This window comes from Porites lutea, chromosome 6 (genome assembly GCF_958299795.1).
Source record: "Porites lutea chromosome 6, jaPorLute2.1, whole genome shotgun sequence".
Classification (NCBI taxonomy): domain Eukaryota; kingdom Metazoa; phylum Cnidaria; class Anthozoa; order Scleractinia; family Poritidae; genus Porites; species Porites lutea.
In genome coordinates, this window is record NC_133206.1 from 19,688,123 (window position 1) to 19,714,749 (window position 26,627).

General features: G+C 39.1%; 2 protein-coding genes across 2 annotated transcripts in view; both read left to right on the forward strand.

Moving 5' to 3' along the window:
- The window catches only part of LOC140940533 (RING finger protein 141-like), a 9,247-nt gene extending 3,144 nt beyond the window's left edge, over positions 1 to 6,103 (forward strand). Inside the window, exons 3-7 of the mRNA XM_073389518.1 lie at positions 721 to 838; positions 2,611 to 2,757; positions 3,365 to 3,435; positions 4,691 to 4,810; positions 5,835 to 6,103. Of these exons, the coding sequence (XP_073245619.1) occupies positions 721 to 838; positions 2,611 to 2,757; positions 3,365 to 3,435; positions 4,691 to 4,810; positions 5,835 to 5,979 (601 nt within the window). The 3' untranslated portion in view covers positions 5,980 to 6,103. The remainder of the gene's footprint in view (positions 1 to 720; positions 839 to 2,610; positions 2,758 to 3,364; positions 3,436 to 4,690; positions 4,811 to 5,834) is intronic.
- A 4,657-nt stretch (positions 6,104 to 10,760) lies between these two features.
- On the forward strand, positions 10,761 to 23,079 carry LOC140941117 (rho guanine nucleotide exchange factor 39-like). The gene is made up of 14 exons (XM_073390083.1): positions 10,761 to 10,979; positions 12,165 to 12,340; positions 13,530 to 13,745; positions 14,101 to 14,219; positions 14,299 to 14,369; positions 15,095 to 15,226; positions 15,662 to 15,696; positions 16,514 to 16,608; positions 17,691 to 17,799; positions 17,902 to 17,990; positions 18,707 to 18,830; positions 19,771 to 20,175; positions 20,616 to 20,704; positions 21,508 to 23,079. Exons 1-14 carry the CDS (start codon positions 10,937 to 10,939, stop codon positions 21,608 to 21,610), a joined length of 1,806 nt encoding a protein of 601 aa, XP_073246184.1. The 5' UTR covers positions 10,761 to 10,936; the 3' UTR covers positions 21,611 to 23,079.
- Positions 23,080 to 26,627: the final 3,548 nt, after the last annotated feature.

Here is a 26,627-nt window from a genome sequence, read left to right on the forward strand (position 1 = left end):
TTGATCAGACTACTACTTACAATATTATTACAGTTGACTCCCAATAACTCAAACCCTCGCTAACTTGAACCTCAAACTAACTCAAACCAAAACAATTTCCCCTGGATTTTCTTTATACATTTACTGTAGTTTTACCCTAGTACCTTGAACCCTCGATAACTCGATCCTCCTGCTAACTCGAAGTAATCTTTGTTTCCCCTCAGATCATTTCTATATAATTGTACCCTCAATAACTTGAACCTTGTTTTGAGCGCTTAAAAGGTTGGGAAAAAACTGTGTACTAGAGTCCAAAACATTGGATTTTGAAGTCCCATTGACGTGTTGTAGACATATACTTTATATAGTTTACTAGTGGAGGCTGATGTTGTTGTCACAAATCTAACGTGAAACAGCTTTATTTTCAAAACAGTAAAACGCATGCTCTATTTAGGCTATGTTTTGTTACGTTATGTTCTGATTTATTATCTAAAAGTATCTTTCAATTTTCACTTAACATTTCTACAATAACATGTGATTAAAATGTTCACTGTACAGTAAAAACTGTTTTTTACCTTACTTTTGGCTATTTTCTTCAAGCTCCCGATAACTTGAACTCCCCATGACTCGACCTTTTTTGGATTTCCCTTGAAGGTTCGAGTTATCGGGAGTCAACTGTATGCACATTTTACACCTACTGTTAGGTTAAGCTCAAGTCATGAACAATATTTTTCTGTTGCATAGACTCAAAACCTTTGCAGAGGATAGAGGACATCAGATAATGTTCACAATTAAAGAGCCCTCTGAGGAGCATTATTATGGATACTTGTGGAAAGCTACAACAAGGATATTTTGTTACAAGGTGACAATTTATTGGTTTATACTACTACATGAAAAATTACTGCAATTTGATTGGCTTAGAGCAGTGGTATTTCAGCTTAATTTGAAATACCTACATGTGAAAATTACAAACCTTTTGCGGGTAGTAGTATAAACAAATAATAGCATGATTTGTTTGTGATATTTGGCATAAATACCAGTCATGATATTTCAAAATTGTCTCAAATTTCACCCGCCTAACGGCTCATGAAATTACGTATAACAATTTTGAAATATCACTCGTGGTATTTATGCCAAATATCACTACTAATCACAGGGTTTGAGCCAGGCTGGGCCATTGCGCCAATCCTGCACTGCAATTGGAATTGTCGCTTTAAAAAACGGCCAAGGGGACAATTTGTCCTCTTCAAAATTAAGGGAAAAAACTCGAAAGGAGGCACACACGAAGAGATTTATTTCGGTACAGAAGTTGCAAGCTGAAACAGAACGTGGAAAGTATATTTTATCGCACCTTTAAAGTTCATTTCAAAGTTACGTTTCAGTCACGCTCTACTGCTATTTTTGTCGGAAATCTAAGACAGGGCTTCTGATTTTTCGCGCGGTCGCGGAGCCGCGAAATTCACAAACACGAAAAATACCGCGAAATTTGGTAGAAATCTTATCAAATACATGTCTGTCCAACATATTTGAAACTTATTTCAGCTATAAGGGCTATTTACTTGCCGTAAACTTGCAAATTTATCTTGGAACTTCGTCACTGAAACGTGCAAACAGATTAGGTTGGGAAAAACTGGGCACTAGCCATCATGTTAAAGGCTTTGCCATTGGTTCATTTCTGGAGCGTATTGTTGTTGAAAGAGCGAATGATGACCTCTGTTAGAAAAACGTTAAAAAGGCTGGTCTGATCAGCGCAAAACCGATCGATTTCTAGCGAAATTTGCCTTGAAAATAACCACAAAATCGGCCGTTTTTTACTGATTGCTTTTCGGTGAAGTTTGCCCCGAAAACTCCCGCGAAATCAGCTGATTTTTCCACGAATTTGTCCCTAAAAATCCCGCGAAATTTGACTTTTTCGTCCGACACCTATCAGAAGCCCTACTAAGAAGGAAGGGTGTACAAATTACTGTCCCCCTAAAAATGAAAATGTCCCCCAAAATTTTAGCCAAGGGGACAAATTTTCCCCCAATGATCAAATCCTAGCTCAAACCCTGTAATCATGCTATTACCTATACCAATGTAATTTTCAATGTTCATGGTGAAAAGAATGTGTAATAGCAAAGACAGCCATTCTGGTGAAAAGAAATATGGCTTAGTCCATATTTTGAGTTCTGTTCTCCGTAGTGGTACACCTGCAGCAAATTATTGGAAGATAAACTGTAAAGATTCCAGTCATTTGCTAATTCACTCTACAGACTAAATTGACTTTCTTTCTTGGGAAACACTTGATGATAGACGGCACTATGCAAAGTCAATTTTAATGTATAAAATATTGAATGACCACACCACCCCCGGCCTAAGGATCTCTTTTGTTAGAAGGAATGTAGATCAGTTTAATAACCATCTACGTAACAGTACAGGGTTATACTGATCAGACACTTCCTAAATGTAAAAGAGAGTTTTTCCAAAGAAGTTTTAAATTTAAAGGTGCCATGCTTTGAAACCAATTCTTGAATGAATAAGACTCGCTGAGTCAATCCTTTCATTTAAAAAGCTTGTTAGAATATAGCTGGGTCTTGCCAAGCTGTGTATCTTTATAGCAGTGATTTTAATTCCTTGCTTTCTATTCTTCTGTAGGTAAATTCTTCAACTTCTAAGGTGGAAAGCCAAAGGGTTATGGACCTAAGACAGTTCTGCAAATTGTATCGGGATATCACAAAGCAACTGAGGCACACACACAGTCATGAAGATGAAGACTGGGAGAGAGTGGATTGTATTGGAGAGGTACTAAGAGCTGTTGGGTATTAAGCATACTCAACACACGTGACAGGGATGATCAAATGGCGGCAAAAATTAAAACCCCAAAAAATCCCCAGGGTTTCAACCAAAACCCCAAAAACTCCCATGCCAAATTTCCAAGCTATCAAAATTTTCAGAGGAACTACGCAGCCGGGATACGCGGAAACTATCACAAATCTTCAGATTGTTTTGAATACGCAAAAGTCGCTTCTTAAATCAAGTTACCCAAAAAATACTTGCAAGCCAAAATTTTCTTACCCAAAAAAATCCCGAAAGCGAAAATTTCAAACCCAAAAAAATTCCTCGATTATCCCGGTCACTTGAAATCCAGAGTACCCCCCCCCCCTGGGCACCAGTCCATGCAGTATATATCCTCAAACTTTAGATGAGCCTGTCTGCATTATGTGCTTTTTTAAGTATCGCAAAATGTGGTTCTTCAATTCTCTGCTCATTGCTTGTCAAACACACTTATTTGTCAATGGTCACTGTTCCCTCTTGTTCCATTCTCTGCTTGACTGTAATAATTCCAAAGTGTAGAATCAAATGTCAGCTGTTGTATTTACATTATTAATTTATTTTTGAATAATTTCAGTCCTGGGAATCATGTCCAGTAAGACTAGAGGAAGTCAGAGAATCTCTTTGTGTATCAATGATATTTACAAGGTACATGTAACCCATATGCTGTATAGCTATCGATGTTAGAGGTCAAAATTAAATTCAAGATAACATTTTTTAACCTAGGTTGATTCTTGGCCTCAGCTAATAACTTTTACCTTGATCTTGATTATTCTGGATATCACAAAAACCTCATCCAGTTATTGTTTTTAATTACTGTTAAATACAGTGTTGTGAATAAATGATTTAGTACATGTATTGGGTGTTTTTTCTTCACTTACAGTGTTAAGAGTCATTGCTAGCAGTACATGATCCTATACTGCTACTACTTGGTTCTTTTTTACTAACTAACACACTGCACAGGGCCGGAAAAAAATTGAATTCCAGATTGTCCTTTGGACAAACAGCTGTCACATTTTTCTACCTGAGGCCATAATTTGCTTGCTTAAGTATGAGTTAGCGAAATATTTACAAAGTGACTAATGCTTGCGCCTTTGCTAACTGGGCAAATGATCGAGCTCTATAAAAGTTACTTTGGAATGCCCATGAAGAAAATCTACTTGTCCTGAAAGACTAGACAGGTTTCGTTTAGCCTTGTAATAGAGTTAAGTGTAGTTGCAAGCAGTAAATGTGGATTGTTTCAATAAGTGTACTGCACCAATTAGCACTTGTTTCCTTGTTCTGCCTGTGGCTTTTCCATTTGGCGATTCCTGCAAGAAGCATAGCTCCAGTTTTTCTGTAGACTGCAAAACAGTTCGTATTTTTGCATATTCAAGTACGCGCGAGCAGTCAAACAAAAGGTCTGGAACGAGGCTGAAAACAGTAAGACTTTTACACCACACTTTACCGATTTCTTTACTGATTTTGAGAAAAAAACCCGACTGTTTTGCAGTCTACTTTTTCTGCCAAGTTCCAAGGGTTTTCATTTAAGGGAGCTTTCACTGACAAACGTCTTCACAAGAACAGTGATAAGCAATGAAATGTTTACATACAAAAGGAAACGTTTACCTCATATTACGCCTTATTAAGTATGATTTTTTCATTGTTCATTTCCTTTGCACTTTTGTTTTTTGGAAGTTTCATTGTACTACCACTTCTGTTGGATTTATTTCATGACAAGCTCAGGCACATACTCCCACTTGTTCTATGGGTTTTCTCCAAGCTCTCTGCTGATGCATTATCTTGTGTATCTGTTGCCTTTGGTACTATTTTTAGCATGGTTGCCAGATTCCTACTGATCAACGTATGCCTTCACCATAGGTGACCTTCATATATTCTTCCATTTCTTTCCCACTTTTTTTAGGGTTGATGAAGTAGCAGCAGAAAAACCCGACACTGATGAGTGTTGTATATGTATGGATCAAAAGGCTGAAGTCATTTTGGCATGTGTTCACAGCTTCTGTAAAACTTGTATTGACAGATGGTAAGTCATCAATTTTAACTCCTATGTAAAGAAAACATCGTCAGTGATATGATTGACATTTCTCTGATTGTGATTTAAGCACTTAAAGCAAATTTAGAATATATTATTATTATTATTAATATTATTATTATTTAATTATTGACCTAGTTTATATTGTGAACTCAGTATCAACCTACAGTGCAATGTCTTAGTATCTTACTGCCTTGAGCTCCTCACTAGCTTTAGTGGAATACTGAGAATGCCTAGTTGGTATTGTGGGAAGTCGCACGACACCACACACTTAATGACTGGGCACAAGGGAAAAAGTGAATTTTGTTTCCCTGAGATTGTCAATATTCCTGGAGATAAGGCAAGGAGAATATTAGGGTTAATGAGAGAAAAATTTCTCTGTGCTTCCCCAAGGGCCACCCATGAAGTGTTTGGTCATACCTCCCAACTTAAAAATGGAACAACTTGTAATTTGATTTTTTTGCTGTGAATGTGAAGAGTATTATTTTCTGCTTGACTTAGATGTCATGTATATTTACCCCCTGTTTCAAGGCAGAGTCCAGGTCTCACACAAGTCTGCATGTACAGTTCTGTAGACAGTTACTGGTAGATTGTTTTGACTCACGGCATGTGACACATTCTTGAATCCAACATTCTTGAGCTGAGAGGTATAACAAAGACATTTTCTTCATCCCTTGTCATGACTATAATAAATTTATTGTTACATCTTGATTTAGTGGTAAAGAAAATGGTGACAACAGTATCAGTGAGTCCAACTGATCAATTAAAAATAAATCAGTAAAAATACATGGTTATAAAATTAATATAGGGTTTTGTTCTGGAAATAGATGTGAAGTATAGTCTGTGTGTGCTGGGGCTGGATAGCTATTAAAAATATTTATCATAATTTGCTTAACCTGCTCCTTTTTACTTATAAAAAGAAAATTTTTGCAGCCCTGCCCCACCCCTACCCTCACTTCCTTATTTAACTACAACTGTACTTTCAATATACCGGTATGCTGATTTCCCTTTACAGGAGTGATGTTAGTAACACTTGTCCCATTTGCCGAGATGAAATTCATGGAAATAAAGATTTTTGGGAAGTGCCAGAAACTCCCAGCAAGACAGAGATAGGAAACTTTGTTCTGGGATTGGCTGAAGGGGCTGGTGCTCCAACTTGATAATGGGTCTTATGCTTGTTCTGCATGTGGGCATTACCTTGCCTTAAAGGAGCTATGTCACAGCAGTTTAGTCCATTTTGTTTCGTTTGACAATTGCTCGGGAAGAAACCTCAACTTTAATACAGAGGAGAAGTGTCACATCACATTCCCATGCAACTCTCCAAGTAAAAGTTTTTGCTTGGTCGCCACTTGGCAACCAACTCTTTTGGTTTAGGGAGACTTTTTTACAAATCAAGTCGCCAGCTCCAAAATTTTAGGCACCATGGCGACCAAAATGGTCACAACTGTGAGGGTTGCCATGGTAATAAATTTTTTGGATCTCAACAATCTTTCTTGACAAAGATGGCCATAAAAGTGCATTTGAAAAATGAGCTGCCATTTTGTTCCTTTTAGTGATCACGCACAGGAAAGTCGTACATGTCCATTTTTTAGTTTTTTTTTTCTGTCATTAATTTGCAGGACCATGGTTTGTTGAGATCCAGAAATTTTGAGTACCATGGTGAAGTGACATAACCATCATATCCCCTCTGTTTATAACAAACAAATATGTTCCCCATGCATTGTAATTCAAAGTTACAAACAACAAAGATAAACAATGATAAACTCTTGGACTGACAAGTTTTCAAAAATTTTGAATGTTATCAAACCATGCCTTCTTTAGTATAATTAATTTTGCTGTGTTAGGCCCTACTTGTTTATATATGGAGAAAATTGGTCCCAGGAAAGAGGTCACCCTCCCAGCCAAGTCGACTTTAGCGAACGTTTATATGAGAAAAAAGTTGCCCCCTTTGCCCAAGCCAAGAGCTGACAACAGTGCTTGCGCATGCTCTGATTGCCTCGTCTTGACCAAGTTTCCCCTGCTGAGCAAGCCAAAGTGGCTCAGAGGGTGACCCTACCATTGAAAAAGGGGGACACAGCTAGGTGGGTCATCCTTGTACCCAAGCCAACTTTTTGTAAGGAAACGAAAATCTGGCTCGTCCAGGGTTACTGGGGTGAGCGAGCGACTTCTAGCCGCGACTATTTCTCCATATACATGGGCCCTTAGTTAAATCTTCCTTGACTCTTCTATATGGTCATTTTAAATTTCACTCAATTTGGTCCCCAGTTACTAATGGCTGAATTGTTAAATTTTGGTTAAATTATGTGACATAGCTCCTTTTAATGTACAGCAATGGACAAAATCTTTGTGTTTGTTTCTTTTGACAAGGAACAAGGAGTTGATCTTTTATAATGAGATGTACTGTAGGTTCATGTATGTGCAGTCAAAATGAATTCGGTCGTTAAGAAACTTTTAAAATGAGAATTTATATTTCCCTTGGTAACTAATGGAAGTGTAAATTAAGGTATTTTATTTTTGTCTGGAGTTGGGATCTACTATGAGTACATAAATTATTGATGTTATAAGTAAAGCTATTCTGTGTACAGCAGCTCCCCCTGTGAAGGGAGATGAATGCAATATATCGAGAATGTCATGGGGTGTGGTGATGGTATTGCTTTTTATTGCAATCTGAGGCTTAGAAATGCACTAACCCACTGACCAATACAGGTATAAATCCCATAGATGGTACATAAGATGGGATAATAGCACATTTGCTTAATATCTACATAAGAACGAATTTATGTAAGAGTCTGCTGCTGATGTCTCAGTCAAATAAAGACATCACCATGGCCTCCTCCTGGCAAATTTGAGGCATTGACATTTGACTTCTTAATACCCACCAACCCGCCCCTAAACCCACCCCCACTTCGTTATGGGCAGGGATTGTGATAGCAGTAATGAGAAGTTTTTGGCACCATTTCCTGAAATCTATGTTAGTTATAATACCTTGTTAGTTGAAGATCATGGTCCCTTTGTAACGTCATACTTAGAGAAGAAGGGTGCTGAAGGTAAAAATACTTTTTTGCTTCTGAACTTTATTACAATGTTGTCTTTTTTTGTGTGTGATGTGATATCCAAGAGTAGCGGAATTTGATCCTCTTTTCTTACCACAGGGTGTGACTTTTGAACACCATTTTGGTCTCTTATTAATGTCAATAGTGCAAATGTCCGTGGGAGGAAGGGGGTACAAAAGGCCATGTAACATGCCGTTTTGTACGTGAACAGAGACTATCATGCCATATGAGGCTAAGATGATTTTCTGTGTCCACTCATATTTTAATAAAAAAGTAATGTTTATACCAAAATCATCACCACAACAAACATGTCAATTGACTAGCCTGAATTTCTGACATCACTTCAGGTCTCACTCCCTCAGTGCAGTGAATTAAGGAGTAAGTGACTCAAAGTGATTTCGGAAATTGAGGCTAGTCAATTTACAATGTTATACCAAAATTATTAGAACTATTAGCTTAAACAAGTGAAGAGATATCAGATTGGGAATGAGTTCTCAGTTCTTACTTTTCGAAAGTGAGGTACAAAATGTCCCGTATTTATTCTTAGGTAGTAGTGGCCTTACTGGTCCAGTCATAAAGCCAGATCAGTCTATTCCTAAATACTGTTAGTGTTTGTAGGCAGTAAATATGCATTATTGACCAAGGTGGCTGTATATTGGCCAAGTTTTTTTTGCGTTTCCCGAGACAAAGTCAAAGTCATTAAAAACGCAAAAAAGAACGAAGCCAATATACAGCCATCTTGACCTAACAAGCTTGGTCAATAAAGGATTTATCATATGGCCAGAGAGAGAACTTTTTGTTGGGGGCCAACGCGGGAAATCCCGAGCAGGCAAGATGAGCCCATGTTGCCCGCTCGGGTAGCCATCAGAACGCAGGATTCTTTTCATGCCGGCTTTCGGATTCAGCCATACAATAATGGGTTTTAAACTTCCAAAAAGCCTATTTCATTCTAAAAAGCAATGATCGGTACGGCCGGCCTGTTCTGACTTCTGGTATTAGAAAGCCGTGGAAACCTCAAATTTCAAGAATGTTGATTGTAAAGTAACCTTTCACATTTGATGAATGCTAAGGAAGCACTATTACAATCCAATTAAAAAGGCCCAAACTAATTGTAACCATTGCTGTTTTCGGTTTAGCTTTCTAACAGCTGATTGGTCTCCTCTTTGCAACACGTAATATTTCTAACAGGGTCTGGAAGGCCATTCTCGGCATCCGAGATTTGACCAAAGTGTAGTGAGGGATTTGGGAAAACGCAAAATTTCTTGACGGGATATGGAATTTGCCCGCTACTCGGGATGCGGGATGCGGGATTCTCTAAAATCTTGATGCCGCGTCGTTAAACAAGGAGCGGGAATTCGGATCAGACTACCCCCACCACCCTTCCAGAACCTGTTCATAAGTATCACAGACCTCATCCCCAGGGCTTTTGCCCCTCGATCCTATTTTCTAAGGGGATAAGGTTGAAGTATCACTTGTGTTCATGGCCTTCTTATATTCACATGCAACACTCGTGAGTAATTCCACTGGCTAAGGATTAAAGAGAAAATTCATTGTAATAGTGTGTGGCTTTGTTTTTTTTCGTGCTCTGCGAAGTTGGATAGCGTGAAAATTAATCAAACACCTTTTTTTCATTTGCCCTATTTTGAGCTTTACTATCTGAACGCCTGGTAGAGGCTATATGCTCTCCAGCGGTGTCTGTTTGATATCAGCGAGAGTGGTGCTCGGGGATAAGCCAGTCCCGTCTTCCTCCTTGTACATCCCCATGTTATTGGAGGAAACCGAAAAGAGACAACAGTTCTTCACTAGAATTTTTTATTGCTGGCCGAACAAGCTTGGTTGAATTTCCTTTTTTCATCAGTATGGTGAGGTGATCAACTCTCTTTGTCTCAGGACCATGTTCTGGAAGCAGTAATTTATAAGGCTGCTGGGCTCATAACCCGGAGCGAGCAACTTCTAATGATAACCAACTTTCCCTACGCCCTTGTCACACGGCGTTTTTTCAAGGGCGGGGAACGATGGCAAGAGGCTTCCTTCTTTTTCCCCTTCCCATCATGCCCCGCACGCTTTCTTTTTCTTTCTCCCAGCCTCCTTGCGACATAAAGAGGCCTCTGGGGAGGAGAGAGGCTCAGTAGACAGTGTTCTAGACATTTATGTAGCATGTAAGCGGACTGAGCCCTCTCTTGGCCGGTAGGAATACAACAAAAAACGTTTTGCCAACGTTTTTTCCGTGAAATGTTGCCAAAATGTCGGGTGAATGTTCAAATTGATCTAAAATTCGCGAATTTGTCGACTTTTCCCCTAAAATTCCCTAGATTGTCTAAAATTCTTATAGATGTCTAAAATTCCAAAAAAAAATCCAGAATTATGTAGCTAAGCCTACGTAAGAATGTCAGCGTGGGAGGCTAATCGCAACCTGACCTTCTGTGGGCAAATATCAGCTTCGTGTGAGAAGGCAACTTCGCGGGTTTACTGATGCGCCTAATTCCGTAAGCTCATACCGATCGAAGCCAGGCCTGGATCGAAGCTAAACTGCAAATATACATCGAAGGCCGCTGTCCTCCCCCGGTTATTGCGGGTTAACGTGGCATTTTTGGAGCAAGTCGGATAGTAACAAGTTAGAAAGGATTAACGAGCGAGTTACGCACGTTCCTACTGGCGTGCACGACAGTAAAAAATACTTCTCGCCAGGATTTTTGAAGAGAAAAAATAGAAAAGGTAGCCCCCCTTTATTTTTGTTGTTTGAGATAATTAGTGTATTCTTAAAATAAACCAACCTCGACCCCAGGGTTGTGTCCAGGGTGTCGTCCAGGGTTGACCACTCGCGGGACGTGTGGTCAGCGGGATTAGTCTAGTACCCAGTCCACATTGCGTCAAAGGAGGGTGGGAAGTTTGAACGTTGAGAAACTGTTGATCGTTTTTTTACAATTTTCACAATTTAATGCGTTGCTTCACTGTGCAATTTTCCACTTGATTGACAGTTAAGTATTCAACGATCATCACTACATTTTTAGAACCTATTTGCTTTCCTTCGAGCGCGTTCAACGAGGTTAAACTGGAAAGCGTCATGGCTTCGCTTAACGGTAATGGCAGTCCTTTTCGTCCGAAGTGTGAGTATGAAAACTTTGCCTTTGGAGTATTAAATCGGTAGCTTTTAACAAATGTTTGGTTTTCCTTTTCGTTAATAAGTATTTTCAAGTATGAATTATGCTCTAACGCACATGTATTGAAGGACTAAATTTACTGTAAAGTAAAGACCAAGGATATGTAGCTCTGAATCAGCAACAAATTTGGGTAACGATGCTAACAGACTAAAGTAATCATGAACAGCATATCCTTTTACCTGTACAGTCTAACCTCTCCTTACGGACACCTCTGTAATACGGACACCTATTTATTACGGACCGTTCGTTTGTTCCCAGAAATGCCAGAAATCATACATTCCCTACCTCTATAATACGGACACCTCTGTAAAGCGGACACTTGGTTCTGTCCCTTTGGTGTCCGTATTAAAGAGGTTTGACTGTATTAAGAAATATCTTAGAAACCATACTCATTCACATTTGTTAGAATATATTCATTTTCGTGAAGGAATAATCATGAATCAGATCAGAGGCCAGGTATACTTGTAGAGGGGACTGTGTACGTACATCCCTATATCGATCCTGCTAAATCTTGTTGCATCGACTATTGCATCACACTATTGCTTTGCAAGTTGAGGTTGCCTATGTCTTTTGTGCATAATAAAACCCTATATTATTCCAATCCATTTTGTGCAACACGCAAATTGTATTGCTCTTAGGTAGACCGTAGTTATAAGAGCCAGAGATTGAATCCATTGAATCGTAATCAAAGTGCAATCCAACTTGTTGATTTTATTTCTTGGCCTGAGGGTGGTAATTAGTTGACTACCGCTTCCCTGCATAATCTCAAATGGGTTTGCTTTCCTCTTCGTATCACTTAAATAATGAGAAGGAGTTGATGGTTGCGATCCGTTCAACCCAAATTCAGACCGGTCCGACTGGGAAAAGTGGTCCAGTTTTTTCGAAACTTTTCCAGTTGGACCAAACTGATCCATTGAGTTTTGGACCGAAATTTGCGGAAATTTTGTTTGAATGGATTGCGCACGATGTGTCCAACATCATTTTCTCTACACAATATCCACTAACTGCATCAAGAGAAGAGGTAGTGAGAATTTATAAAATGGTCAACAAAGGGAAAATGTTTTGATCATTATTGATCATGTATGTGGATAATGGACTTCAAGGGTTAACAGCATTTATTTTTTCTAACAGTGCACAATGCCAAGAAATTCCTCTCTCTTCAACTGTCTCAAACAAGCCAAGCAATTTCTGCAGAGTTTAACCACATGCTCCGAACCCAAACTCTAGCTAGGAAAAGGAAGAAGGTCATCAGTGAGATTTTTGCCACAGAAAAGACTTACCAAGAACACTTACATGCCATCACTTCTGTGAGTATGATTATCATTGAGCAGTTTTTAAAAATTAGCTTCAAATGTGTATACTAATATTTTATAAACTTACCTTGCTTTAAGTTTAGTGATTTTAGAAGTTGCAAAGATAGACTTCATTTACATGTAGGGTGTGTTCCATTGGGATGATCTGCATCCGGATCAATGATCAGAGATCACTCGGATCATAGCAGATCAAAAGGAACCTACATTGTATGAATCCACCCTCGGAAAGGATACATCGGATCATTAATTTTGATGTACCTTGATTCCAGTAATCTTGGATCTTCAATCATGATCCAGATCATCCAGATCATCAGCTCAGTTGGTTTGAAATCTGCAATGTACATTAATAATTTGTAGGATGTCAAAGTTCTTTAAACCATAGTTCACCCTGTGAATAACTAGAAACTACTGCAGCTATAGGGAGGAAAAGTGAATACAAATCAAGGCTGGTTTATGCGTAGGCTAGTTTATGCATGATGGTGTTAAGTATGTAGTTGTCTCCCAGTAACACAAACCTTTTACCTGTAAGGGAAATCCTAAAAAAATCACTTTACTGGGAAGTTCAGTGATTGAGGGTAAGTTAAATAGCCTATGGGAAAAAGTGAGGAACTTTAAGTGAAGGGAGTTAAACGTACAGCCTGTATGAGGGATCCTAGTAACTGGCGGTCAACTGCCCAACATTACAGTAACTGTATAGTACAATCCAACCCCATTAATACAGACACTAAAGGGGCTGTAGGGGGTCCATATTACATTGTAAGTGGGTTGAATTTAGGGAAAATTTTCCCTTTTCCTGCAGACCTAGGGAGAAAGCAAACTGTCCGTAATAATGAGGTGTCCATGTTACTAGTAAGCGAGTGTCCATAAAGCGGGCTTTGACTGTTCAGACTTTATCATCACTTTCTGCAACATATGAGGATTAAAATTCCTTGAAGCATGATGATATAAAAGCAAATACATGACAGGTTAAATCCTGTGAACCATGTATGGAAAAGCAAATATTTAATTGGTTTCAATAATTATCGGGAGGTCTGAAAAATTGGGTGTAAAATTACAGTCACTGTGTTTGAATGGTAAAGGAAAGTTTGTTGTGGTTGCAATCTTGAATTTGAAAAAACCAAGGGTTTGAGGAATCAGGATTCTGCTGTACTCAAACTAGGATATTCTCCATTTTTCCTATCAGCTTTTTCTTGAACCTCTACACGTTGCCTGCATCCTTCCACAAAATACCATCAACACCATTTTCTCCAATGTTGAAGCAATCCAGGCAGTCAACAGAGAACTACTGAGTCACATGGAGACACAAGGACTTGGTGATGCCTTTTTGGCCTTGGCACCATTCATCAAACTTTATAGTACCTATGCTAACAACTTTGCTAAAGCACAGTCTGAACTACAGGTGAGTAATCACAGAATAATGCTACTTTGCTCAACAAACATAAATAACTGTGCTAAAAAAAACTTGAATTCAAGCTTGCCCTAACTTGGTCAAGCAGCTCTCACAATTTTCTTGCTTGGGACCACTTCTCACTTTTCTCAGTTAAAGATTTTGTTAGAGGATGACTTGCCTGGACTCATGCCTATTGGGCAAGTGAGTTTTTAGGGATAACATAATAGCAGGACTTGATCTGATCTGGCATGATTCATCTTTTGTCAATAGCCTTAATTTAAAAGAAAAACAGCTGGGTTGCATATATATAGACAACAATAAATGATTGAACATTTCATTTTTCTGTGATTCTTTCTTTTTACAGGAATGGGAAAAGAAGAATAATGATTTTGCAACTTTTAAGAAAGCTCAGGAGATGCGTACTGAATGCAAGGGTTTAAATCTAGGTGCCTTACTTATAACTCCTGTTCAGAGAGTTCCAAGGTAAGGATGTCATTTATTAAAAATAAGTTAAATAATGATGATTATAATAATAAATCATTATATTTTTCATAATTTTTAGGTACAAGTTGTTACTGGAAAGTCTGTTGAACAAAACTCCAAGAGATCATCCTGACTTTGACAAATTGCAAGGTATCTTATAATTCAGAACAATTTTACCATAGCAAGAAAAATAATATATGTAACATAGCAAAAGAGAAAGAAAACCCAACATGATTTCTAAAGAACTGCTTGATCATTCTTTATTTTTGCTCAAAACCCCTGGGGGACTACCCGTGAATTTTTGCCTTAGAAACAGGTATTTGCAACTGAAAAAAAGTATGGGGTCTGGAGTCATAAACAGGGTATACAATTTCTTGGTCTTGTGTCTTAGGGTGTCCAGTTGGGATCTTGTGTAATTTGTGCACCCCTTGGGTGAGTATCAGTCGACACTATCGGCCAATATGTTGGTCAACCAAGTATTGAGGTGCACAAATCACACAAGATCCATTGCTGGGGAGGAGAATTGCATGACAAGACAAGAAATGGTTGCGGGGGAGACTATAGGGTGTCTTTCTGGACCAGAAACCTTGAACATGGGGTGACTGTTTGTGGTGCATTCACCCAAACTTCCAAAAGTGTCCCCCTCCTCCAGACTCAAACTGTCTCCTACTTTGCCTTGATTTCTTCTTCACTTGAGACCCAAACTTTTCACTAATTAAAATTTATTGTTCAGTAAACACTGTACAAGGTGAAGCCTTACATAAATGTTGTCTCTTTTATTTTCATCTACTGGTATATGTTAGTTACATGAATTATTCTATAAATGTAAGCTTTTGACCTCTCTAATTTGACTACTGGATAATTTTTTTTCTCAGAGGCCACAGTTGAAATAAACAAAGTTGCTCATCATATAAATGAAAACATTCGGCAGCGGGAGAATTTCCAGAAAATGTTATCCATTCAGAATGCACTGACTGGAGAAGGTGCTCCAAAAATACTGGCACCAGGTAATTACACTGCAAATTTTTATAAATAAAAGCCTTTTTGTGATGAATGAAGGTAAAGAATACTGTATGCTATACTGACTGAGCCAAAGCTACACACATGTCTGCATATGGTAACACCACTTCAGTTCACTACCTCATAGCAGGTCATACAATGTGTTTACTCCTAAAGTAAGGAGCTATACAATGGAGAAGAGAGGTGTGATGTCACATTACTATGGATGCAAAATTTTTGGATCACAACAATAGAGAGTTTTTGCAACAGCAAAAAAGCAATAGGTTTAGATCAGAAAAAGAACAACTTTGCAAGTGTATCATGCTTTTTGGTACATTTCTTATCCGTTGTTGCACGACTGCAACATGAAACTTCCTAATTTCACTCGCCCGCTTTCTACTCAGTGTTATATAAAGGTAAATGCTGTTTCTCTTTCTTTTTAGGGAGGCTTTTTATAAGAGAGGGGCCATTGTTGAAGGTACAGTTGAATTTACTTGTAATAATAATAACAAATAATAATAAATGTCCTTATTTCGCCCGTCAAAATACATAACAAACGTTACAGAGAGTGAAGTATACTAATCGTTAAAATCGTAGAGATCATTTACAATTATCATATACAACCCGATAAAAAATTGGATATCTATATTGTTAAATTGCTAAGTTGTATTTAAACCTTGCGTGTATCCATCTTTTCTTACTTATCTGTGTTAGTCAAAAATACCCTGTTTTAATCTTATGTGAACAAAATATCATACACCGAGAAACCTAGAAAAGAAAACGAAAAACCTAGCCTGATAATACAGCCGTGACGTCTGGGGAACGACTGGAGAAATTCCATGCTAATGACAACGTGTCATTGCTGAGATTTTGGTAACGTTTCTGATTGGTCGTGCCCTGAGCGAAATTTGTTTCAACCAATCAGAAGCACTTACTGCCCAAACCTGGCTAGTAACACGTCATCGATATGGAATTTCTGTAGTCGTTGCTCAGACATCATTTCGGGTGTGAACCGGTGGTGGCGTCGGAGATGTCGGCTGTTTTCTCAGGCTACTAGAATCCCAGTCAAAACGATAAGATACTCAATAAGATTTTAAATAATGCAGCGGAAAAGCTAGTCCTTGCAAAGGTAGAAGCATATAACCCTGATCGGGGTTATATGCTTCTGGCAAAGGCTATAGGAGTGGATCACAAGAATTGTGAGTGAAATGATCAGTTTACGGAAAACGGAAAGCCGTGTTCTTCCATGTGGTCTTGGGCGTGTTCCTCACTTGACACGTGTTTTTTATCTGCAGGTGTGCAGCCGAGGATCCCAGGAAAGAATGTTTTTCTTGTTCTCGGACATTCTAATTTACGCCAAAATTAGTGGCTCAGTGGAAAAGGAACAAAGGTAGGGCCGTAAGGATGCTACAAACTTCTTTTTTTCTTCTCGTTGGAAGGTTGCATCGTATCTCTAGCTAAATAAACCTCAAAGGCCTTTGTTTTTCCTTGTGCGTAACTTTTATAATGTGGTGATGACGAGGAGAAAGTGCGGTTGAACTTTCAAGATAATTGGAGTCATACTCGCATCGAACACCATTTTGACACTAAAAGAAAACACTTAGAGCAAAATACGGTACACGGTTCAAATATCTACAGTGTTAAAACCTCTTTATTTTGCCTTTACGAAGGAAAGACAGTCGAGACCTTAGGTTGTCTATTCGGGACAATCTAGGATTATACCCCAGACTTTTCATGCTCGGTTTCCGATTTCAGACAAGTCTTTCGGCCTTTGGCCGAAGATCTGTTGGCCTGCATCCGACACCGAAACATCCAGCCGCACGCGAGAAATAAACTTCTGGTACCCACTTCCAGGGGCTTATTTATTTCAAACACTTTTGAGGGGGGACTTAGTTTATTAGAGAGGAGGGGCTTGTTAAATTTACTGAAGATGATCGTGTAAATTCTTCATACAAACTAGGACGCGAATTGGAAAAGCTTAAGCACATAAAGTTGGAGGTCATACAAGTAGCCGAAGATCCAAAACAAATCCGGACTTTCAGAGTTTCAGCACGTGAATAAATCATACCGGATCAGTCCGCGTGAAGTGTTACAGTTGTGATTAATAAACACAGTCTATCGTTCAAGAATAAAGGGGAGGGGAGAAGGCATTAAAAGAGGCGGGGTTGATTACGTTCTTCTCCTGAAAGGGGGGGGGGGGGGGGCTTATTTGAAAGGGGGACTAAATATGGGATTTACGCTATACAGAAAGTACCCTTCACCCTAACCTCAATTCGCTTTGGATTCATGTTTATGAATCACTCATATTTCTTGGGTTAAAACGAACCTTTCGTAATTTTCATGCATTTTTCGATTTAAACTACCGATGCGAGTGCTCACATGATCACATAGTTTTGCACGGGTCCTGTGGTAGAGTATTCTATTGTGTACTTCAGAACAAGATTAATTGTTTTTACTATCCACTGCACACAGCTCCTACCTGTGCCGTCGTGTGTTACCGCTGATCGATTGTGAATTGGAGCAAGTGTTAGGCGGCTCAACAGAGAATGAAGATACTTCCGGTGCTGGGGCTCTCTTCAAGGTAAGCGGTTTTAGACAAACAAGTGACGTAGACTACACCGGAAGTGTGCTTGTTTCCTTGGGGATCGATTATAGTGTTTACCTTTTTTTTATCTCATTACAGATAACATGCAAAGATAAATCTTTGCTTTTGTATTCGAAGTCGAAAATGGAAGCGGTGAATTGGTTTAACTGTATTAGGGATGCCATCAGGTTAGTAAAGCGTTTTTGTACCTTTGCAGACTAAGGCTGCTTTCATGCGGTACCAGACGAATTTTACCCTGGGCACCAGAGGTCTTTTCTCGCGTACGACGAGGAGCTTCGTCGGCCGAAGGCCGAAGACACGAGCGGCGAAGCACGGGCGGGTCACATTTTAAGATTTGACCGAAACCGGAAACCGTGCATAAAAATCCTCTGGCACCCAGGGTAGAAGAATTTTCAACCGGTTGAAAGTTCGTGTGATCATGCCATGTGAACGTAGCCTAATACCAGGGCCTACATCAATAGCATTTTTTTAAAAAAAATTTAACGTGGAATAAAATAATAATAATAGAGAGGTTAAGCATCACGTTTACGTCGAACGGCAAACGCAAATTTGCACCACGTGACCAAGTTTCCTCTTTACTTGTCGTTTACTGTTCACTATTTCTTCGCCTCAATTGGTAGTTTCACGCAATTTTTTATCGGTAAGAATTGTTTTGAGCTGTTTTTGTCTACTCATTTTCTATTTTGAGAGATTCTCAACTTCAATCTGACGTTTACCGTATATAGTCAGGGAGCATACATACGTGAAGCTTCAACTCTAATAATGTTCAATAACACAACTGCTCCAGTTTAACTGTCGTGAAGGAAAGCACGATTAGTCAGTGTGAATATCACTTTGACAGTTTCTTTTCTTTATCTATCTATACTTTCGCTTTGGTTTCCAGCAACCTCAAAACTTGCAGAGCCTCCTTAAGAAAGCCTAAGGATTTTGAATTACCGAAAAGATCCACTCCTCTGACAAGGTCCGCGGCCAAGAAAGCTCGCTTAGGACTGAGTCTGATTCGACAGGTTAGTTAACCACGTGTGAGAGGCTATAGATTGTATAGTGAATATATTTTCAAACTAAGACTTTTCATCTACTGTCAGCAAATGTCTTGGACGGATAATGCTGTCATATAATAGGCGGCTTTCATTTGAATTGCTTCAAATGAGCTCACCCCTAGCCCCGTAATCTAACCCCCCTCCCCCCATCAACTATAGTGTTGCTATTATGTTTCACAGTTTGTGATCACTTGGCGTAAAAACAAAGTCATACTCAGACCGAATCCTGAATGACGAAACAAGCACCCGCTAATGAATCAACTCTCCCATCTAGGCTATGAATTTTCAAAAAAGCGCCCTGGACGCGACATTTGGAGGTTTCAAAGTAATTTAACTCGCAGTTCTCATACCACAAAGTTGAAACTCAAACGTTGTATCCTCTTTGAAACATAATAAATACCACTTCAGGAGTCTTTAGACTAAGAGGTACAGTCGAACCTCGATATAACGAAGAGCCAAGGAACTGGGGACATTTGTTCGCTATAACGAGGTTTCGTTATATCGAGGTTCTTTTCCATATGTTTTACTATTACTGGGGTAAAGAAAATCTTTCGTTATATCGAGGACTTCGTTATATAGAGTTTCGTTATAACGAGGTTTCACTGTTCTGCTCACATCCTACAATTCTACGGTCACTTTGGGATACATATGACACTGGCAAAATTCAGAAACGCGCTGTATTGCATAGCGCTCATCCCAATAAACTAAAGCTTGGTCATAATTACTTAAAATGAAGTGCGTTCAAGTTTCGATCCACAAAGTCAAACGGAGTTTGGAAAACGTGTATTTGAATTAGGGTTAAAGTTCGCAGTTAGAGAAAAAATTTTAGTTATTGGCGTGCATTAAAGTTCGCATGTAACGGGCGGTCCATTTTAATTTTTCTTTTCCTTGTAACTGTGACTTGCAGGATTCAGGCGCGGAATGTTCAAGTCCCGCAGTTTGCATCAAAGATAGTCTGTACCCTTTAAGAAAAGAGATGCTAAACAAATCGATCACGCCCTGGTCCTCCAAAACCAAGGCAAGAAAACCCGTCGGCAGCGGCACACCGGTTAGAAGACCGAACACACGAACACGGAGCAAAGAAACTGTCATCAACTCTCCATGGATCAAGACTGAAACAAACACTACTGCTTGCGCGAGTTCCCTAACAGAACAGGGTGAATGGAATCAGAATAATCGTGAAGAAGCTACCAGTACCGGTGAAACGGTTGCTGAAACCGCAAACAATCAAGATATGACTGCTGGGCATAACGGTGTAAGAACACGGGCTCAGAAAAGAAAAATGTCCTTTAAGGAAAACCGAGAGGTGGAGGTTAGTTTGCTTTTATAAAAAAAGGGTAAAGGCGCACACGAGCCGAAGGCCCAAACGGCTGAGGCTTATCCCGGTTTCTTTAGCATGACGATTACTACTCCCCTCTAGACGGGATGCTAGTCCATCGCAGGGTCCCCTCCCCCCCCACCCCCCCACAACACTATGTCGCCGGAAGCCTTTTAGTAAACACACCTGGGCGAAGAGAAACAAAGTGAAGTAAAGTTTCTTGTCTAAGGAAACAACGCGACGGGCGAGGCTTGAATCCTGGACCTCCAGATGCGGAGTTCGAAGGGTTAACCGCTTTGCTTTTATAGTTTGCCTAGAAATGATATCAACACAGGAGCTTACTAAAACACCTCAGTTATAGAATCACGCTAGTTTCCATGGTTTCTCTGGTAACTAGGTTGTTATTTCTCTCACTCGTGATATCCTTTCTTTAGCTGTTTTCCCCGAAAGGAGCAAAAAAACGTTGCCTTAGACCCAAGCTTGAAGTGTCTTGTGTGCAAGCTGTTCGATCTCCTCTTCAAAGGTATGTCTCAGCTGAAACCTCCAAAAACAGATGTTTTCGTATTTTTCTGTGTGATTCTCTTCATCAGTGTAAGACTTTATCGTGAGAATAAAATTACGACTTAATCCCAGTTTTGTGCCCTCTTTGAGTGTGATTAAAAAATTATCTCTTTAGCGTTTGTAGTTATTTCAAAGCGGCGCGATCGACCTCTTTCGGACAAAACCGGAAGAGGAAACGATTCTCCTTTTACTTTTAAATTTTACTCCAATTTGGTAGTTACTGATCATGCAGCTCTTTCGACTTTAAATTAAGAAAGTTCTTACAGCACGGTATAAGGGAGCTGTATCACGATTTTGTGGCACAAATTTCAAACACTGAAATGAAAGAAGATCCTGAGATAATGGCTCAGTTTTATTTAAAATTACTCTACTGCTGTCTTTGCCTGTCAATGTTCAGGATGGAAAAGTATTGCAACTTGAAAAAAACTGGGCCAAAACGTTTTCAACGAGTAGCTTCTGGCGAAAAAATAGCCAAAAAACCGATTAAACTATGATTTTTCTGTGATAGAATCATATGATATTTTTGCATGTCTTTGCCTGTCAATGTTCAGGATGGAAAAGTATTGCAACTTGAAAAAAAACTGGGCCACAACTTTTTCAACGAGTAGCTTCTGTGTTGGTGAAAAAATAACCAAAAAACCGATTAAACTATGATTTTTCTTTGATAGAATCATATGATATCTGTCGTTCAGAGTTCCAAGTATCCGAAACGATGCCCGAAAAAAGTTGAACTCACCATGACTTAGCTCTGTTAATCTCTTTCAGTGTCTATGACCAAGTAAAGCACACGCCAGCCAAGCTGAGAAAAACTACATACGTAGTAAACGAGGAGGACCCCATGCAGTCCACAACCTGTGCAGTGATGTGATACTACTACTAGCCTGCGAGAAAGCTCTCCATTTGGGGAATGTTGTGAAAAGTAGACACGTGAGAGGCACGCGAGAGGAGACGCGAAAGCGAGGGGCGGGGGAGAGAACCGAGGGGTTCTCGCGCGGCACGCTTCACTCGCCCAAATAGGACAGTTTGCGCGCGGGCTAAACTACTATATGTAGTCGCAGTGGTATTTGCAGATAGTGTAATATATGTGAAAGATCTCTGCACGTTTTGAAGGGAGTTTTAGATCTCTTTGCGCGGGCTAGTGGGGGTTCTTGTTAGGCTGATAAGAGCCGCTGATAGGTGCGCTGTCTGAGTGGGTGACTGTAAATATATAGAACTAGCCATTACGTTTAGAGTTAAACGTATCTTTAGCTTCCCAGATAATACGTACATTTACACAGGAGAACCCAAGAATGGGATGCCTGTGATGTTAATTTAAGTTTTCGCCAGTGTTTGGCAGATGAGAATAACAAAGTAAACCTGATTAGTTCAGCTCTGAAATTATTCAGAATTTGTAGAGGCAATATATTAGAAATTAATAGTTCAAAAGGGCTGGTGGAATATTGTAATATAAAGCAACAGCCAGCTCCTGCTACAGCTTGTTTTCACACAGTTAAATCCCGGTTTTTAAGCCCTGAACTAAAAAGTTGTATCTTTTGACGTTTTAAGCGTTGTTCTTTGTGGTGAGGTTTAGGGTGCTGGCAAGAAAATTAATCATATTTTGGTGGCACAGTCCGATTTTATCCCAATCAGCAGTTAAATCAACCGTGAGCTGCTTAACGTACTACCCCGCGTTTGGGTTCGGCTGCCTGCTATTTGCTTCAGTTCTGATTGCTCCATTGGCCTGTTTGCCACTACTTTAAAAAAATGTTACTCATATTTCAACCTATCTGAAGTTTATTCAATCATCACTTTCTTGCGCGTACTTTCCCTCGCAAGACTTGGCTTCGGCTGCCGGCTATTTGCTTCAAGCCAGTTCTGATTCGTTCATCAGGCTGTTTGCCTCTATTTTGATTGGCTTTGGTTTTTACCGCACTCAGTTGAAAATTCTCCGGAAGAAGGTATAACCGGATTAATGATCTGCTACTTAACTAGCTGGCCTAAAACCGGGATTTAGTCCATCAAAAAATTTAACCTTCCGTGCATCATCTTTGAATTTTTCACTTCTTAACCCAGGAAGTGGCGCAGTTTACCAAGACGCAAAGGTCATATAAGGGCGACATGTTTTACGTTTTGTGTCGTACGCGACGAGCATTCTACTTTGAGACTAGCCACCTTCTATAAAGACAGTATTATAAACAGCCACTGTCTGATACTGTCTCTCTATGCACGCGAGAAAACGTGTAAAACGTGTCCTGCCCTCGCTCTTGTATATATCATCCGCATTTCTAACATTTATGCTGTAAGAAATCTTAACTACGGAAGTGCATTTTCTCAGGTTGATCACATCATACATTTGAATTAAAAAAAAAAAAAAGAAAGATTATCAACCACAGTGTTAATCCTGACGTAGGCCGCTTTTTTTTTTTAGCTACTTTTTACACTAAGAACGAATTTGTGAAAATAATTTCAAGGGTTCTAATAAAATCACAACTATTTTGCTATGTGCACTACTGGTTTTTGTGGTCGTATCCAAGGCTTAAAAACTTACGATAAAATATGCGGCACTTTCCTCACATGCAGCCAATAGCTGAATTGCGGAGAGATCGGACGTCGGCTTTTAAAGGCGTATAATGCAGCTGCTTCAGTCCATGTTTGATCCCACCTCACTCATCCACACACCCACCCAGACCAATGACGGCATAAGTCAGATAGACCATGACACCGGTAACTTAATTCCCCTATTCTTTTCGAAAAACCTCACGGGTTCAAAGTTTCGGGTAGGAGAGAAAGAGAACGAGATGGGATTCGGCTGGGGTCGTGTCCTCCCTACTAGACTTGATGAAACCCTAAGTTTCCTCGAGATACGTTCCGACCCGTTCTCTTAGAGGTTTATAACGATGTATGAATTCAACATGGCGGGCCTTTCGGCTCTGCTAGTTTTATCGAAGAGCGTGAGTTCCAAAACAACCCATTTCATTATGGAATCGATCGCTGACCGTGATAGCTCGGAACGCAGGCTCAGTTTCTTTTCTGGTCTTTAAGGGAGCAACCTCGCTCGCACGCAAAGTAAACACGAGGCACCAGTTTCTAGAAAGGGCCTAAGCGGAAGCACTTATATTTCTCATTATCAAGGTAAACTATGTTTTGTTATATTCCAAATATCAAAATTGGTAGTTATTTCTTGAAACCGTTTACTAGCACTTACTAATAGCTTTCCTGATTATATTTAATAACACAGTTATAGGAAAAAGAAAAAATATGCATGTATATGATAAATTTCTTCGAGTACAGGACAAATTTAAGCTTGCCGGCAATCGCTTTTGTCGCTCGTTATTTAATTTGGCAACGGTAATGAGCTGCGCACTTGAGGAAAAATTACAAAATTAAAAGGAAAAAAAGGTTTTACTTTGGGAAGATGACTAAATACATGTCGGTAAATATCATGCTTATCAACCTGCAATGAGGTCTTATATAGAATTGTTCCTGGTCGAAGCAGCGATTTTTATTTCTATGGGAAATTACAACAGGTCTATTATTATCTGTATTTACCATCTGTCGGTAAAGTCTGAAATTTAAAATTTACAATGGTATTATTTGATGTAGAACTTGGTGTAAAGATAGATTATTCCGTTCCTGATAAGAGATTTGATTTTTGGCCGAGTAATTTTGATCGAACAACCCTAGGAATGAACCATAAGGGTTTTATATGACACAAAGCAGTATTAACATAAAAGAAAATGCGGTATTCAGAAAGGCTACCATCTTTGAAATTACGGATTAGTTGCTTTGGATTAAGAAAAATGCAATTACTGTCTCTTAGCCCTGATTATTCAAAATAATTTTCTTTTCGCCCGCAGCTGTCTTTTTGAAGACGAAATGAGCGCTACAGACAATTTGAGCATCAGGAAATGTGTATTCGGATTAATGTTGCAAATTATTCTCAATTTAACGCAAAGACCATGTTTACCACAGTATATAAATCGGTGTTGCAGACAAACTCTGTTGTCACCTCGCTGTCCTTTTGACCAATCGGAGTTTGGAAGTGCTTGAGCAGTATTAAAATGCAAGCTATTAATTACGAAAGATTCAGGCCATTTGCTTCTGATTTGCGAAGGCAAAATTTATCGAAAAAAGAAACGAACAAACTTTAATTTGCATATGAACATATCTTCCAGTTAAAAATTATTACTATCGCCTTTCAGCTTTACAGGTCGTGATAAATAGTTGTTTTTTTTACTGTTTCCACTCCTTTTTTTATCGCTCGAACGTCCACCATAGAATCGTGATTATGATAGTCGCCAAAGAATCTTTATGTTAGATATCAACGTTCGCCTGACGTTTACCGGTGAAGCTCGATCGTAATGTTTAAGGCAAAATATGAAAGTAAGCAATGAATCTAATGCTTTATCAAAGAAGATTTCGCACTCTAAGCCGGATTATTGATCTTTATGGCTTAAAGCACTTAAATCAGATGAACTGACCCTGGAAAAAGTCATATATCCGATAGAATCCCAATTTCTGGAACTCTCGGTTTCTCGAATCTCTCTTTAATTAATTCGAACCAAACCTTAACTCTAGCTCTGTCCACCCGCAATTTTCCCATTGTCTCCATAATTCGAACCAATGTTCTCCTTATTAATAACTCCCAAAAGACGAGATTCAACTGTACTTGTGGTCAATGGTTTTTGTCATACTTTTTTTAAAATTCCATTTGTGCATAAGTGAACTGTTATCATTCACTATTTACTTCTGTTTGAAAATAATTGACAGCGTTTTGAGATAATTCTGCATAATATCGGTTTGTGTCTTCACGGTAACATGTCAGTCAGGGGCGTAGCCAGGCATTTTTTCCCTTTGATCCCAGGAAGCTAATAAGAATAAGAATAATCATGTTGATGATTAATATTTTGTTTGACACTTTTATATGGCACATTCAAATTTAACGCATTAAAAAACTAACAGCACAGCCTGCGTACTAATGAAGAATTTTGAATAAGTAAGAATACAAAAAAAAATGCTAGCTGGACTGATAAAAGGCTTCTATAAATAGGTTTGTATCAAATTAGCCTTATTCCATATAAAAAAGTCAGATTTAACAAATTCAGCACGAAACAGGCTTGTAAACTAAAAAAGAAACAATTCCAATGTTCAATGTTAAAACTGGATTCAAAACACTTTTTTCCTTATATCAAATTTTTTTTGCCAATGTCCAACGTACACAGTAACTTGCAAAATCTGTCGTTGACCCTGTAAAAGTGCTTTTTTTAATAGAACATTAGCACAAAGAAGGAAGTACAATCTGAATGACTCCTTTCCCTCCAAAAAAATGAATGCTTGAACATCAGTATTAATTATTTACTATCCATCAATAAAATGCAAGTCCACTTGGCTTTTTAGTCGAGCTTGCTTTAGCAGAGCGTGACTCTAAAAACGCAAGAGTTGTTTTCTTCCGCCTATCCGTCGCAAAAAGGAGGGCAAACTTCCAGGCGTTCCTAACGGAGACCGTGGAAACTGGGGATAAGACTTGTGACTACTTTCATTGTATGCAAATAAGTCTTGTGATGAGCATGCGGTTTATTTTCGGCGATGACTGAAATGACGCATGTGAGTTGAACACGTTTTCGTTTTGGCAATGACGTAATTTCCCCAAGTCGAGGCACTTGATTTTCGTGTAATTATGCACGTGTATAAAGAAAAATACCCCGAGTAGGATGAGAAAATACTATTGTGGTGTATTGAGGCGTTACGTTTCTTAGAATTTTGTCGCAATTACTGGAACTCTACGGTACGGTTAAATAGATTCACTTTGTTGTGTGCATTTAATTGATAGATTTTCGCAGTTGTTAAGATGTGAAGTCACGTTGCACTTTATAAAAACTTGAGATATCAATGATTTAACCTTTTAG

Coding starts and splice junctions, on each gene's coding strand:
- LOC140941117 (XM_073390083.1), top strand. CDS start 10,937: ATGGCTTCGCTTAACGGTAATGGCAGTCCTTTTCGTCCGAAGT. Junction 10,980..12,164: donor CAGTCCTTTTCGTCCGAAGT/GTGAGTATGAAA, acceptor TTTTTCTAACAG/TGCACAATGCCAAGAAATTC. Junction 20,176..20,615: donor AGGAAAACCGAGAGGTGGAG/GTTAGTTTGCTT, acceptor TCCTTTCTTTAG/CTGTTTTCCCCGAAAGGAGC.